The 16,130-nt window shown below is 44.1% G+C and overlaps 1 protein-coding gene across 1 annotated transcript; it reads left to right on the forward strand.

Moving 5' to 3' along the window:
* Positions 1–1,514: 1,514 nt before the first annotated feature.
* meis3 (myeloid ecotropic viral integration site 3) lies at positions 1,515–15,816 on the forward strand (the record flags this gene model as incomplete). Its single annotated transcript, XM_080526618.1, has 12 exons — positions 1,515–1,523; positions 3,905–4,044; positions 4,911–5,085; positions 5,617–5,667; positions 6,282–6,332; positions 7,796–7,945; positions 10,080–10,182; positions 10,824–10,969; positions 13,103–13,179; positions 14,107–14,165; positions 15,210–15,296; positions 15,605–15,816. The coding sequence occupies 12 exons, from the start codon at positions 1,515–1,517 to the stop codon at positions 15,814–15,816; spliced, it is 1,260 nt and encodes a 419-aa protein (XP_080382744.1).
* Between the last annotated feature and the right edge of the window lie 314 nt (positions 15,817–16,130).

The raw sequence follows: 16,130 nt of genomic DNA on the forward strand, positions 1-16,130 counted from the left end.
AAACATGTATTGCCATAATCAATTAATATAAAATGTTGACTTCCAAGTAGTTGCATGCAGTAGCCAAATGCGATTAATAACCTAGAAGATATAAAACGTCAAGTAAAAGAAACGTATAGGCTAATGGATACGTTTGTCTTAATCAAGCTAACAAGCTCTGAAACGTTTGCCTTCAATTCCACCACTTTTTATTATAAAGATGTTGGATAAGAAATAATGATGGTATTTAGGCTACTTTTACAGTCTTATGTGAACCGTAATTACACTGTATTATTTTAAGTTTAGCATAAACATGTTATATTTCTAGCATGTAAACACTCATAATTAGATCTATCTATTTTCGTCTTTGCATTTTCCTGGAAGTCTTTATTGAACGTTTTCATTTAGCCAAATACTAGGTATTGTTTTATACCTGCTAGACTGTAAAATGTCTCCTCCCTAAATATGAGGACTAGGCGCAAATACATTCTCGATTGAACGCCTATATTAATATTCCTCTTACCCAGAGAGCTGTGTGGTTTATTCAAAGTCTTCATAAGTTTCTAACCTGTTGCCAAATTATGGAAATAGTGAATCTGTTTTTTAAAATATATTTGCGCGTGAAAGCATTGGATCGCTAATTGGATCAATAATGACAGTCAATAGTCAATTCTACAGGCCTATGATACATTGTGAAATTTATTATACACTTGTAAAAGTGTATAATACTTGTAAAAGTGTTTCCCAAGTCTGTGTCCGTCCTCTCCAGCCCATATGCCTTATAGGAACATTTGAAGAATTCGTCATCTTGACTTCTGCGCTTTGATCCGTTGACTCACATGCCGCTAATACGCACAGAAACCCGATAGGGCCGCGTGCGTAAAGAGAAAGGCGAGGAATCTGATAGTGGTAATTGTGTTAATAGGCTAGACTCCATAAAAACAAAAGGTGGCCCGACCCAAACCGCAGAGCAGGTGCATGCTGTGATCCCGCTGCAGCCATATGGGACTATAGATTGTGCCATACTTTAATCCAAAGGAAAACTAACGACTGGGGTTTTGCTGACAGTAGAAATCCAATGGGCAACAGCTCTGCAATACAGATAGACTGAGAGAGAGAGAGAGAGAGAGAGAGAGAGAGAGAGAGAGAGAGAGAGAGAGAGAGAGAGAGAGAGAGAATACAATCTTCTGTGTTTGTTTGGTTGGTGTGAATAGTCCCAGTGTGGGTGTCACTTTCATCCTGAAAATTTGTTCAACACAGCCTGTATTTATTAAGGAGGAGAGAACATTAGCTGCAGCACCAACGTTGTCTCCACTTTCACTCACAGGGGACCTCATCTCACTCTCTCTCTCTCTCACCTCTGTCTCTCTCTCTCTCTCTCTCTCTCTATCCTTTCTCTTTACAAGCCCATGTACGCACATGTAAGTAGCTGTGAGAACCGATGGTTCTCGAGCCTAACGGCCCTTAGGGGGCAGGAGCCTATCTCCTGTTTCCGTAGCGTGAGGCGGCTTGATGTACAAGTACACCCCCTGGACATGACGTTGGTATGTCGCAGGGTTTTATCCCCCCCAAACCAACCCTTAATGCTGAGTGCCAAGCAGGGAGGATCGGCTACCATTTTCTTATAGTCTTTGGTACGACTCGGCCGGGGATCGAACTCACGACCTCCCGATCTCAGGGCTGAGGACACTCTAACCCTAAAGGCCACTGAGCTGGTGATGTTTATGCATATGTACATGCATTCATAATAATAATAATAATAATAATAATAATAATAATAATACATTCGACTTATATAGCGCTTTTCTAGACACTCAAAGATGCTTTACAAACTGAAATTTTTTAAAATAATAATAATAATAAAAAGAAAGTATAGGGGCCTAATTAAGGTAGTGCTGGGGACACATGGGAAGGGGAGGGGGAGAGGGTTAACTGGTGAAAGCAAGCTTGAAGAGGTGGGTTTTGAGGGCCTGTTTAAATGTTGGCAGGGTGTTGGCCTGTCTGATGTGGTTGGGGAGGGCGTTCCAGAGGGACGGGGCTGCGGCTGAAAAGGCCCTATCACCCCAGGTCCGGAGCTTGGTGCTGGTGGTCTTGAGGGTGGTTTAGTCGTCAGACCTGAGGCAACGGGAGGGGGTGTGGAGGGTGGCAAGGGAGGATATTCATGTACATGTAGCCCAGTGGCGGCTGGTGCTAAACATTTTGGGTGGGGCACAGGTTATGGGGGCATGCTCCACGGGGAAGAATATCAACTTTAAAATCTGGATTTACAGTCGATTTTAGCATGAGAATAACAGTGTTTCCCCTAGGTTTGCTGCCTTGGGGGGGTGGCATGGACCGTGGCATGGACCCCCCCCCCCCAGGGGGTAAGACCCTGCGACATACCAGCGTCATGTCCAGGGGGTGTACTAACTTGTACATTAAGCCGCCTCACGCTACGGAAACAGGAGATAGGCTCCTTCCCTATCGGCCATTAGGCTCGAGAACCATCGGTTCTCAAGGCTACTTACTTATGTGGTCTTGACTACCTGTCCACTTTCTCACCTGGTTCTTGCTCTCTCTCTCTGGTGTGCCGACACCATCCTGCTCTCTCTCCTTCTCTCCCTCTCTATCCTCCTCTCTCCCTTTTGCTGTCAACCAAAAGACAAACATAACAACCAGAGTATTTATAATCTAATAAGAGGTATACATTGATCCATATCAATTTATAACATAATTATAATTGAATTTTGGATTGCTGTGGGCAATGCAGTCAGATAATGTCATTTTGACATTACTCTCTCACCTGGAAAAAAAAACATGTCCAACTATACTATACAAAACAGACATTTCAAATGCTTCAATCCACTGTCCATGTACTGTAAATATGCCATTATGGTATTACCAATGAAGCCCAATTCTAGCAGAATAAGAAAGATTGTATATCTAATTTAACTTAAGTAAAATAATAAAGTGCCTCCAGTTAGCTCTTTAGCTGGCATGTGTGCAGCAGACTAGCTCATCTCATCACCTCTGAGCTAGCTAGCTAGCTTGATAGTTCTTTGACACTATTTACAATGGAATTATAGTCATTGTCAAGTGTCAGTCAGACACTTTCTAGTCACGATAATAACGACCAATTTTAACCAACTTTCTCTGTCAGAACACTCAGCAATTATATTTGCTAACGTTTCAACTTGCTTACTTTCTATCTGAAGACATCTCACCCGGCAAAAACTCTCTCGCGTCGCGCGCACAATGTTGTATTTCTGGTTTGGAGCCGGAAATTGCAAAACGTCACGTTTGACGTCAGACTTAACAACCGGATATTCAGGGCGCAATTTTTGCGCCCCGGCCGAGAAATAGGAGACAGCCAATTGGAGCGCTGCTACAGCTCACGTGGAAGCCAAAAGTATTTGGCCTGCCATAGACTTGCATTCGGCCAGCGCCCCGACTCCTCCCCCTATGTATTTTAACAGTGAATTTTACACACACACAGATAAAATGTTTATTGTATTGGAGGATTTTTAATGAATGCTGATAGGCGCCGACAGAATATCAGCCGCATTTTGTGAATAAACAATGTTTAATTTAAAAAAAAAAAACTTTTACAAATCGCAACTAGGAAGTGAAGGTGGGGGCGGCGCCCCAGCGCCCTCTATCGGCCAGCCGCCACTGATGTAGCCTGATGTACTCTCTCTCTCTTCTCTCCCTCTTCTCTTCTCTCTCTTCTCTCCCTCTTCTCTTCTATCCCTCTTCTCTTCTCTCTCTCTTCTCTCTCTCTTCTCTCTCTCTCTCTCTCTTCTCTCCCTCTTCTCTTCTCTCTCTCTCTTCTCTCCCTCTTCTCTCTTCTCTCTCTCTCTCTCTTCTCTCTCTCTCTCTCTCTCTCTCTCTCTCTCTCTCTCTTCTCTCCCTCTTCTCTTCTCTCCTCTCTCTCTCTCTCCTCCAGTATGAAGACCTGGTGCACTACTCGGGGTCAGAGGCCATGTCTCTGGGGGGTTACGGAGACACCATGAGGTCACTGCCCCCCCCTCACTATGGAAACACTGTCCCAGACTCCCTGAAACACCACCGGGATCAGATCTATGGGTAAGTAGCAGCACAAAATGCCATAATGCGTATCTGAGTGTGTTTATATGCGTTTTCCACAAGCCAATGCCTGGTACGTGAATGCTACATGGATGTATATGTGACACAGTCTGATCATTTGGTCTGCATGTCAGCAACCAATCAAAATGTTCAGACTTTTCTGTTGAAACACAGAACTACGTTTCAATGTTGTTGAGAATCACAACACAAACTCTCGCTAGTCAAGCCAAAATACTGCAACAACGCAATGGATTGGGTGTGTAATCCCCACTGCTACCTAGTTAACTATAACACTACATTACATTGTTAGCAGGCTCACAAAACAAGCTGTTGACTAGCGATGTGTCATTGATTTTCAACAACGCAGAAATGTATTCACATTTTTCGAAAGAAAAGTCTGAACATTACATCGGACCCCGACATGAGGACCAAATGATCAGACTGTGTCATATATGTTTTAATGTTTATTACAGTAATCCCTAACTGCATGTGTCAATCAACTTTAGTTCAATCAAATTATTGTGTCTATGTATGTGTACAAGTGTCTGAATGTGTGTTGCTTGTATGTGTGTGTGCGAGTGTGTGTACAGCATGTGTGCGTGTTGATGCTTATAGATGGATGTCTATAAGGGCTGGGTGCAAAAAAACAGCATCCGCACACTCAGATCTGTGCAACAAACGTATATTGTTTATTGTGCGAGCTTTCGGTCATAGATCTTCTTCGGGCAAATGGATGTCTGCTAAAATGAATGGACTTTGTGTGTGTGTTGTGTATGTGTGTGTGTGTGTGTGTGTGTGTGTGTGTCTGTCTGTGTGTGTTTGTGCGTGTGTGTGTGTGTGTGTGTGTGTGTTGTGTGTGTATCCAGTCACCCGCTGTTTCCACTGTTGGCTCTGGTGTTTGAGAAGTGCGAGCTGGCCACCTGCTCTCCTCGTGACACCACCGCCCTCATGGTCCCGCCCCACTTCCAAGGCTTGACCAATCACAGCGACGTATGCTCCTCAGACTCCTTCAACGACGACATCGCAGCCTTCGCCAAACAGGTGAGACACAGTCACGAAGAGTCACTCACAGAACTGTTGTTTACATCATACAACCTAGAGCACATATTATGTCACGCTCTAATGCTTTGGTCCTCATGTCGGGTATCTGATGTAATGATCTGACTTTTCTTTAGAAAAATGTGAATACATTTCCGCATTGTTGAAAATAAAACAAACGACACATCTCTAGTCAACTAACACAGCTTGTTTTGTGTAAGTATTGTTATAGTTAACTAGGTAGCAGTGGGGATTACTCACCGAATCCATTGCGTTGTTGCAGTAGTTTGGCTTGACTAGCGAGTTTGTGTTGTGATTCTCAACAATGTTGAAACATAGTTCCAGTGTTTCAAAAGAAAAGTCTGAACATTTTGATTGGTTGCCGACATGCGGACCAAATGATCAGACTGTGTCACATATTGTTATTGGTAATTACATGATCATATAGCATGTTTAGATTATGATTCTATAGATAATCAAGTACATTAAGATCATTCAAATTATTACAGAAACCATTTTTTCTTTCTGTTTCAGATTCGCTCAGAGAAACCCATTTTTTCTTCAAACCCTGAGTTGGACAACCTGGTATGATATGCAGCTGTACCGCTTTAAGAAAGAGTACAAACTCACACTCATGTACACACATATACTGTACACAAAGATGTACACACGCACACACACACACACACACACACACACACACACACACATTTTAAATGCTTTATTTATGTGTGCATTAAGGACATAAACACTAACAGTGCAATCACTGTTCACAATGATCACAAGTTCATTGGGAGTCAGTCATTTACGCTTGTGACTGTACAGCAACCATCGTATACATACAATATTAACACAGAGGATGTTTAAAATGTGGGTTAACAGATACAATAGCATTACTGTAAAACTATATCTACTCTAAGGGTACAAAAAGCAACGCCGTCTCCATATTGAGCGGTTACCGATAATAGCAGATATTGAGCAATACCTTGCTAACTGTTTAGCCTTTCTCTTGGAGATGTGGGCCATCTGAAGGCCCCTAACCACCAGCTTGTGAACATGACCCAGGCTGCCAAAAATGAAAACTAAAAGTTGACACTTGTAGCCTAGTTGTGAGATGTTCAGCTTGAGCTGCTGATATTTCAGCAACTTGGTTAAAGAGACAGTCAGTCAGGATAACAGCTACTCCTCTCCTCTCTCAGATGATTCAGGCCATCCAGGTACTACGGTTTCACCTGCTGGAGCTAGAAAAGGTACAGGACTGTTCTCTCTCTTAACCTCTCCTTCAAATCTAGTTCCCCATCTCCCCTCTCCTCTAAATCTACTTCCCCATCTCCCCTCTCCTTTAAATCTCTCTTTGAATTGTATTCTTTCATTTGAATCTCTCTTTCCATCTCTTCTCTCCTTTCCATCTCTTCTCCAACTCACTTCTCCTTTAATAAAGGAGCTACACATGACATTGTCACTGTACCACAGCATATAATAATGGCCCCAAAATCTTGGGAGGGATTGTGAATCGATACATTTTCAAAATAACAGCATCCGCACACTCAAACACTGTGCAAAAAAACATAGTTTATTGCGAGCTTTCGGTCATAAACCTTCTTCAGGCATCTTGACCGAAAGCTCGCAATAAACTAAACAAAAAACAAAAAACGTTTTTTTGCACAGTGTTTGAGTGTGCGGATGCTGTTATTTTGCACTCTATTGATACTCTTCAGTTCCAGCACCTCCAAAGTCTGATCATGGATGAGCGTGGTATTTTCACTGTTTGAATCGATAGATTTTAAAAGTAATAACTCCCCACCACTGCTTTGATCGGCTACGGTATTAACATATTAATTTCTCTTGCCCGTTGTTGTCAAATTGAAAGTTGTCAAATCAAAACTATCAGTAGCAAATATTATTTATCATAGATGATCATAACTCACTGTAATTGCAGTTTTGACTGGTGACCACAGGGGAGACAGATGTCCTGCGTAGCTCTTTTACAGTAAATCTGCTTCCATATCACACCTCTCCTCATTCTCTGTCCATCCCTCCTGTCCTCCACTCCTCCTGGTGACTAGTAATCGTTGAATGCAGCCAATGTTTACTCAACTTTTCTACTCACCCAGACACACTATTAATCTAAACTCCTCAAAAAAAGTTATTTCGTCGATTATTCCTCCCCTTTAATAATACCAACTGGTATTGTATTTTATAGGGAGAGTGCAATCATCCAATCCACCAAGCAACTCAAAACGAGAGTGAATACCAACAGAAGAATATTGCAGGGGATTTTGGCACATTTTCTTGGGCCGCTACCCACACGTTTAGCTGTGTTGCTTATTCCACGAATGCATGATCCTTACAAGTTGTACCTCGTTGTAAAGGGGAGGAATAATCGACTGAAATAACGTTTCAGAACTTTTTTTGAGGAGTTTATTTAGACATACAGCACTATTTCCTGGCCGTGGTATTATGTTTGTGTTGTGCTAATAATTGTAGATCCACACAGGTATACAAACTGAGCTCCGTTTACTGCCATGTGCCATTCATTCTGACAACACACACACACCGTCGTAAAGCTCTAACAGACGTACAGAACGTGACGTCGTAAAGTGCAACAAAGTGCTGCAAAGACAATGACACTGTCGTACATAACACGTGGCTTTTTTCAAATAATATATCCCTCTCACCCTCCTCTTCTCCTCTCCACCTCTCCTCTCTCCAGGTGCACGACCTGTGTGACAACTTCTGCCATCGCTACATCACCTGCCTGAAGGGAAAGATGCCCACAGACCTGGTGATGGACGACAAGGACGCCGGGTCCAAGTCTGACATGGAGGATTTCACTGGCTCCTGCACCAGCCTATCAGAGCAGGTCTGTAGGATAGTTGAGAGAAACCTGCAAGCATTGGTTTCAGATTTGACAATATGTGACACAGTCTGATCATTTGGTCCGCATGTCGGCAACCAATCAAAATGTTCTGACTTTTCTTTTGAAACTACGTTTCAACATTGTTGAGAATCACGACAAAACTCACTAGTCAAGCCGCAGTACTGCAACAACGCAATGGATTGGGTGAGTAATCCCCACTGCGACCTAGTTAACTATAACACTACTTTACATTGTTAGCAGCCTCACAAAACAAGCTGTGTTAGTTGACTAGCGATGTGTCATTGATTTTCAACAACGCGGAAATGTATTCACATTTTTCGAAAGAAAAGTCTGATGTCATTACATCAGATCCTGATATGAGGACCAAAGCAATAGAACATGACATTTTTACATTTTACATTTTTGGCATTTTATCAGACGCCTTATTCCAAAGCGACTTACAATCAGGGTTCGAGTTATGTGGGAGCCAATGGGAGCTGAGCTCCCATAAGGAAGGTCTGAGCTCCCATGAAAGCAGTAAAATCATACATCTGTGGGGGTCGCTAATAATACATTACCACAACCATTATTTGATAAAAAATGTCAATGTAATGAGTATTATTTATATTTATTTATATGATAAATATTCTAAAATAAACACGTTTTCCAAAAGAACTACGCGCACCAGCATTAATCTCCTGTGAATGACAGTAGGCCTTTGACTGCCTGCACTTTACCACCAAGACACTATGGGGCGCAGTAGAATATTGTGCAACAGCAGAATATGATCGTTGAGAGCTTGCGAACGTGAAAACACGATTATTGAGAAGAAAACATTCAGTAGCTAGCTATCATGCCGCCCCAAAAAAGGCCACTGCTGCCGACCGAGTGGACAAGCTTGGAAAGTTTTGGGTTTTCATCCAAGAAACCAAACTTGAATTCAGCTGCACCTGTTATGACACCTAACGTTGAAACTGTTGAAATAGCAGAGCTCAAACAAAAGCAAGTGCTTCCGAAGAAAGTAGCAGAACTCACCTCCAGTATGTATAAGGAGACAGCTAGTTCGTTCAGGGCAGCCTATACTGTCGCTAAAGAAAGGATGCCTTATACAAAACTGAATCCAATTATCAAACTTAATGAGATGAATGGCGCGACAGTTGGCCCCTGCTCATCGATCCGATCATTCATGTGCTCAGATTGTAGAGCACATTGCACAAGAGATGAAACAAATTCATTTCTAATGTCAAATCACTTGATTCCCGTAGTTGCAAAACATTAGATGAAAGCACAATTCATAGACGAGCATACATGATTATTTATGTCATGTGCGATGTCACTGGAAATGGAGATGTGGCCAATGTGTCGTGCTAACAGGGAAAGTGAATGGACTGTATAGCAAAAACAAAAAAATTATTGGCCGAGATACCCGTGACTATCGCTTATAGCTGTTGTTTCATGTGGTGCTGTTGATGTGGTGAAATTAGTAGCCTATGGCTAATTAAAACGTGTAAGTCCCAACGCTGTGTGGGCATGATTCGCGCGCGTGCATGAGAACATTTCGCACTGTTATTTTGGAGACCCCCACAAAGCTCAGCTTATAACTCGAACCCTGCTTACAATCGATACATTTGACTAAGCAAGTGAATCATCAATCCACCAGTCGTAGCAGGAAGGGTAATCTAGCTCAGGCCCGGGGCCATTGGCAGTCTCCGTGATAGGAGGAAAAATCTTCTTCTATCACCATCTTCTAAACCTAGACTTTTATTTATTTTTTTTTAATTTTTTTTATATAGACACTGGAGAAACAGAGAAACGGTACAAGGGGGGCAATAGAAGTTTTAGGGCACACAGTAAAGGGGAAAAGCGGGTGTCTTCAGGAGACGCAGTGCTGGGGGGCAGTAGAAGTATCAGGAGGAGCAGTTAAGGTGTAACCTGAAGAGATGGAGGTCTTCAGTCTCCAACGGAAGATGGGTAGTGACTCTGCAGTTCTGACAGCCGTGGGAAGCTCATTCCACCAGCGGGGAGCCAGTGTCGTGAAGACACGTGATCGGCCAGCATGCATGACTGCATGACACATACTGTATCTCTGTATCTCTTTAATTCTCTGTCTGTCTGTCTGTCTGTCTCTCCCCTGTAGAACCAGTCGTGGCTGCGGGACCCAGACGACTGTGCTACTCCTCTAGGCACCCCGGGGACTTCCTGTCTGCCGTCACACAGCACAGACAACTGCAGTGACACGGGTACCTTTAACACACACACCACACACACACACACACACACACACACACACACACACACACACACACACACACACACACTCAGCACAGACAACTGCAGTGACACGGGTACCTTTAACACACACACCACACACACACACACACACTCAGCACAGACAACTGCAGTGACACGGGTACCTTTAACACACTCACCACACACACACACACACACACACACACACACACACACAGCACAGACAACTGCAGTGACACGGGTACCTTTAACACACACACCACACACACACACACACACACACACACACAGCACAGACAACTGCAGTGACACGGGTACCTTTAACACACACACCACACGCACACGCACACACACACACACACCACACACACACATACACACACACACACACAGCACAGACAACTGCAGCGATATGGGTACGTTTAACACACACACACACACACACACACACACACACCACACACACACACACACACAGCACAGACAACCGCAGTGACACGGGTACCTTTAACACACACACACCACACACACACACACACACACACACACACACACCACACACACACACTCACACACACACACACACACACACACTGCATGCTGATGTGGTGTGTGTGTTGTTCTCTGGCAGGGGATGGTCTGGATGGGGGCGTGGCCTCCCCCAGTACCGGGGAGGAGGACGAGACGGACCGCGACCGCAGGAACAACAAGAAGAGAGGCATCTTCCCCAAGCTAGCCACCAACATCATGAGAGCATGGCTGTTCCAGCACCTGTCGGTACGTGTGTGTGTCTGATGGTGTGTGTGTGTGTGTGTCTGATGGTGTGTGTGTCTATGATGGTGTGTGTGTGTGTGTGTCTGATGGTGTGTGTGTGTGTGTGTCTATGATGGTGTGTGTGTGTGGGTTAGGGTGTCTGATGGTGTGTGTGTGTGGGTGTCTATGATGGTGTGTGTGTGTGTGTGTGTGTGTCTATGATGGTGTGTGTGTGTGTCTATGATGGGGCGTGTGTCTATGATGGTGTGTGTGTGTGCGTGTGTCTATGATGGTGTGTCTATGATGGTGTGTCTATGATGGTGTGTGTGTGTGTGTGTGTGTGTGTGTGTGTGTGTGTGACTAACCCTATCGGTAAGAAACTGTTGTGGATTTAATTGATTCTTAGTAGATTGAGTAGTACTTATAAAGTACAAAAGAGCTTAAATCAATTGACTCAAAAGAGGCCTTTTATTAAGCAAAGTTACATGAGCGCAGAGAGAAAATAGCAGTCAAAAAGCCCCCTCCTCCTGCGAGAGGGACAAACATTTATAGCGGTCATGAGGTCACCATTCTTGGGAACCAATCATATTATACAAAACTGTGATTGCACAAGTTTGGTGCTGTCCACAGTCAGAATTGTTCACTGGGCCATAGAATTGGCACATCTCCTACAGGAAGGGAAGGCCTTCCTTAGTGCTCGATTTCCCAGAATGTAGAAAGACAGACTTCAATTCTCAGCATATTTGATATAAAACAAACAAACAGAACCCTGAGGATGCAGAATATTACGTATTCCGAGACTTATATCCTCGTGAAGTAATCGTTGATCGAACGTGATCGGATTGGTCACTCACAGCAAGCTTTCCACAGCATTTCTTTCATATCGTTAGCCTCGTAGCATAATTGCCAAAAGTCATATTTTGGCCAAATTGAGATATCTGCCTAACTACTACTACTCTCCTAACACTGCTGATTCACTGTGCGTTATTGCCTCTATGACATCAGCCTATCAGAATGCTTGTTACATTCCAAAATCACCATCTGCCCAAGTCATCTCTTTGACATAGGCATTTTTGACACTACATACAAAGATGGCTCGGCTGACCACAAATGAAGCATGACTTAGGCAATTATGCTATGAGGCTAACGATTAGTTATTATTGAAACGATAAAGAGGAAACAAAAATGTTGCACTGTTTTGAATATCCCCCTGAAGCACGATTAATCCCCACATTAGTGGTTTTACGTGACAAACTTAAAGCATTATTCTCTACAACTCTTCCGCTCCAAAGCAGATGGGCTATGGCAGAGAACAGGTTGTTTAGTTGTTATTGAAAGCCTGATGATCATGATTGGATTCCAGTTTTTATATTTTACCATCCAGAAGGAATGCCTTTTAAATGGTGATGGTAAATGGACTAACTTATATAGCGCCTTATTCCAAAGCGCTTTACAATGGCCTCTCATTCACCCATTCACACACATTCACAAACCAATGGCGGCAAGCTGCCATGCAAGGCACCGGCCCGCTCATTGGGAGCAATTTGGGGTTAAGTATCTTGCCCAAGGACACTTCGACATGTGGCCAGCCAGGGCTCGAACCGCCGATCTGCCAACCTTGCGATCATTAGACGCCGGCTCTACCTCCTGCACCACAGCCGCCCCCTAAATATCCATATGACATAGGAATTAATCAGACAAATCTATCTTGAATTGAACTCATAGATGAGTCATCTTGGCCACCAGAGGGGTGGGATATTGAGACAGAGTGTGGGATTTTCCAAGTGCGTAAAATCTGGAACATCTATTTGGAAGGATGCGCGCACACCTTTTCAAAATGATACCAAATGTTGGAAAGTCCAGTGCCAGAGAAAAGCGCAGAGCATGAGAAAACCAGAATAGACCACATGAGGAGCAGCTATATGAAGCAGCTCCAATGGTACTCTCTCTTAATATGACCATACTAAAGATAAGATATGATAAGAGAGAGAGAGAGGGGGGATGTAGAGAGAGAGAAAGAGAGGGGGCAGAGAAAAGAGAGTAGCACCTTTACAAAACATTATGAAACAGTATGAATGTTGTCTCGAGAAATGCATTTGAGAACTGGGAACGTGTGTTTTTTAAACCCATGACATTGTTCTGATTGTCCTCTCCTAGCACCCTTACCCCTCAGAGGAACAGAAGAAACAGCTGTCGCAAGACACAGGGCTGACCATCCTACAGGTCAACAACTGGTCAGTACCTTCATCAATAACCAACTGTCAACTGTCTGTTAGTACCAGCTCTGTGTCAAATCAATAGCCAATAATCAACTGTCTGTTAGTACCAACTCTGGGTCCAATACAACATTGTAGGCTACTGTCAAATATTTGAACTGCACATCATTTCATTTGCCTGGTGCAATAGAGTCAATATTATAGTCTTAAAAGTGCAAACAACAACATGCAAATTCAGATACAACTCAAACATATTTGTGACACATTCTAATGCTTTGGTCCTCATGTCGGGATCCGATGTTTCCACATCGCTAGTCAACTGACACAGCTTGTTTTGTGAGCCTGCTAACAATGTAAAGTAGTGTTATAGTTAACTAGGTAACAATGTAAAGTAGTGTTATAGTTAACAAGGTAACAATGTAATGTCGTGTTCTAGTTAACTAGGTAGCAGTGGGGATTACTCACCCAATCCATTGCGTTGTTGCAGTATTTTGGCTTGACTAGCGAGTTTGTGTCGTGATTCTCAACAACGTTGAAACGTAGTTCTGTGTTTCAAAAGAAAATTCTGAACATTTTGATTGGTTGTCGACATGCGAAACAAATGATCAGACTGTGTCACATTTCTGACCCAGGTCTGGATCGCATCCTCTGATCAATAACCAATAATCAGCTCTTGATTTTACTATACCCTGACTCTCATCTACCAGCCCCTTAGCATGACCTACAGAGACCCCTTCAATAGTAATCAATCAGTCATCACACACCGATCAATATCCACTCTCACTCTGTCCTCGTATGGAGTTACGATGACCTATGAGGAGGTTAAGTTGTTGTAAAACTGGAAAGGTTCATATTCCCTGAGTTAGTCTTTTCTGTTCATTGACCCTTCTCCCTCTCCTCCTTCCCATCCCTTCATCTTTCTTTATCTTCTCTCTCTGTCTGTAGGTTTATAAATGCAAGACGGAGAATAGTGCAGCCCATGATTGACCAGTCGAATCGCTCAGGTAAGACTGAGTCTCTTTAATTAATAATTAATAATAATAATTTTGCCATTTAGCAGACGCTTTTATCCAAAGCGACTTACAATTACGAATTACAGGGACATTCCCCCTGGAGTAACTGAGGGCTAAGTGCCTTACCCAAGGGCACACTAGTAGTGGTGTGGCTTCAGGCGGGATTTGAACTCACAACCTTCCGATCACAAGTCCAACTCACTATCCACTAGACCACCACTACCCCTTTAGACTGTCTATGTGTGTGTGTGTGTGTGTGTCTATGATGGTGTGTGTGTGTGTGTGTGTGTGTGTGTCTATGATGGTGTGTGTGTGTGTGTGTGTGTGTGTCTGTCTATGATGGTTGTGTGTGTGTGTGTGTGTGTCTATGACGGTGTGTCTGTCTATGATGGTGTGTGTGTGTGTGTCTATGTCTATGATGGTGTATGTGTGTGTGTCTATGATGGTGTGTCTGTGTGTGTGTGTGTGTGTGTGTCTCTGATGGTGTATGTGTGTGTGTCTATAATGGTGTGTGTGTGTGTGTGTGTCTATGTCTATGATGGTGTATGTGTGTGTGTCTATGATGGTGTGTGTGTGTGTGTGTGTGTGTGTGTGTGTGTGTGCGTGTGTGTCTCTGATGGTGTATGTGTGTGTGTCTATAATGGTGTGTGTGTGTGTGTGTGTCTATGACGGTGTGTCTGTCTATGATGGTGTGTGTGTGTGTGTGTGTGTGAGTGTGTGTGTGTCTATAATGGTGTGTGTGTGTGTGTGTGTGTCTATGTCTATGATGGCGTATGTGTGTGTGTCTATGACGGTGTGTGTGAGTGTGTGTGTGTCTATGACGGTGTGTCTGTCTATGATGGTGTGTGTGTGTGTGTGTGTGAATGTGTGTGTGTCTATGACGGTGTGTGTGTGTGTGTGTGTGTGTGTCTGTTTATGATGGTGTGTGTGTGTGTGTGTGTGTGTGTGTGTGTGTGTGTGAATGTGTGTCTGTCTATGACGGTGTGTGTGAGTGTGTTCATGTCCATTCATTACTAACCAGTCCCCCCCCCCCAGGTCAGTGTGGGCCGTACAGCCCAGAGGGGGCGTCTCTAGGGGGCTACGGGCTGGAGGGGCAGGCCCACCTGGGTCTCAGGGCCGCAGGTAAGACACACAACCTAGGATCTGCTGTGTGAAGTCATCATATTATATTATATCACGTGGTGATGCTACTGCTAATCTGAGTTCCTCTCTTTCTTTCTCCCTATCCCTCTTTCACTCACTCTTCCTCTCCCATTCTTTCTTTCCTTTCTTTCCTTCCTTCCTTCCTTCCTTCTTTCCTTCTTTCTTTCTTTCTTTCTTTCTTTCCTTCCTTCCTTCCTTCCTTCCTTCCTTCTTCCCTCACTCCCTCCCTTCCTTCCTTCCTTCTTTCTTTCTCCCTATCCCTCTTCCTCTCTCTCCCCCTCCCACAGGTCTCCAGGGGATGCCCTCCCTCTCAGCAGACTACCCCGGGCCCCTCCTGTCCCAGTCCTACCCCCACCCTGGCCCCTCTCTGCACCCCCACCCCGGCCCCTCCCTGCACCCCTACCCCGGCACCCACCCCGCCATGCTGCTGCACCCCCCGCCCCACCCCCACCCCACAGAGCCCCTCCTAGGCCCGGGTCTGGACATACACGCACACTAACTACCGGGAGGGGCGGGGGGGGGGGGGGGGGCTCATACACCCTGATCAGTGATCACAACATGCTGTCTCGAATGGCACAGACCTGACGTTTACATTCCCTTTTAAGACACTGACCTCAATACATTACATTCACATACCGATTATAACACACACACACACACCCCAGTAAACAAAGAGTCCAAAAGACGTCGTCAGGGAAGTCGGAATGTGGGTTCAGATGACGTCTTTCTAGGACGTCCAGATGACGTCTTTAGGACGTCTTATGGACTACAGAAGGACGTCCTAGAAAGACGTCATCTGAACCCACATTCCGG

The sequence above is a fragment of the Nansenia antarctica genome (genome assembly GCF_963989245.1).
Source record: "Nansenia antarctica genome assembly, chromosome: 1".
NCBI lineage: Eukaryota > Metazoa > Chordata > Actinopteri > Argentiniformes > Microstomatidae > Nansenia > Nansenia antarctica.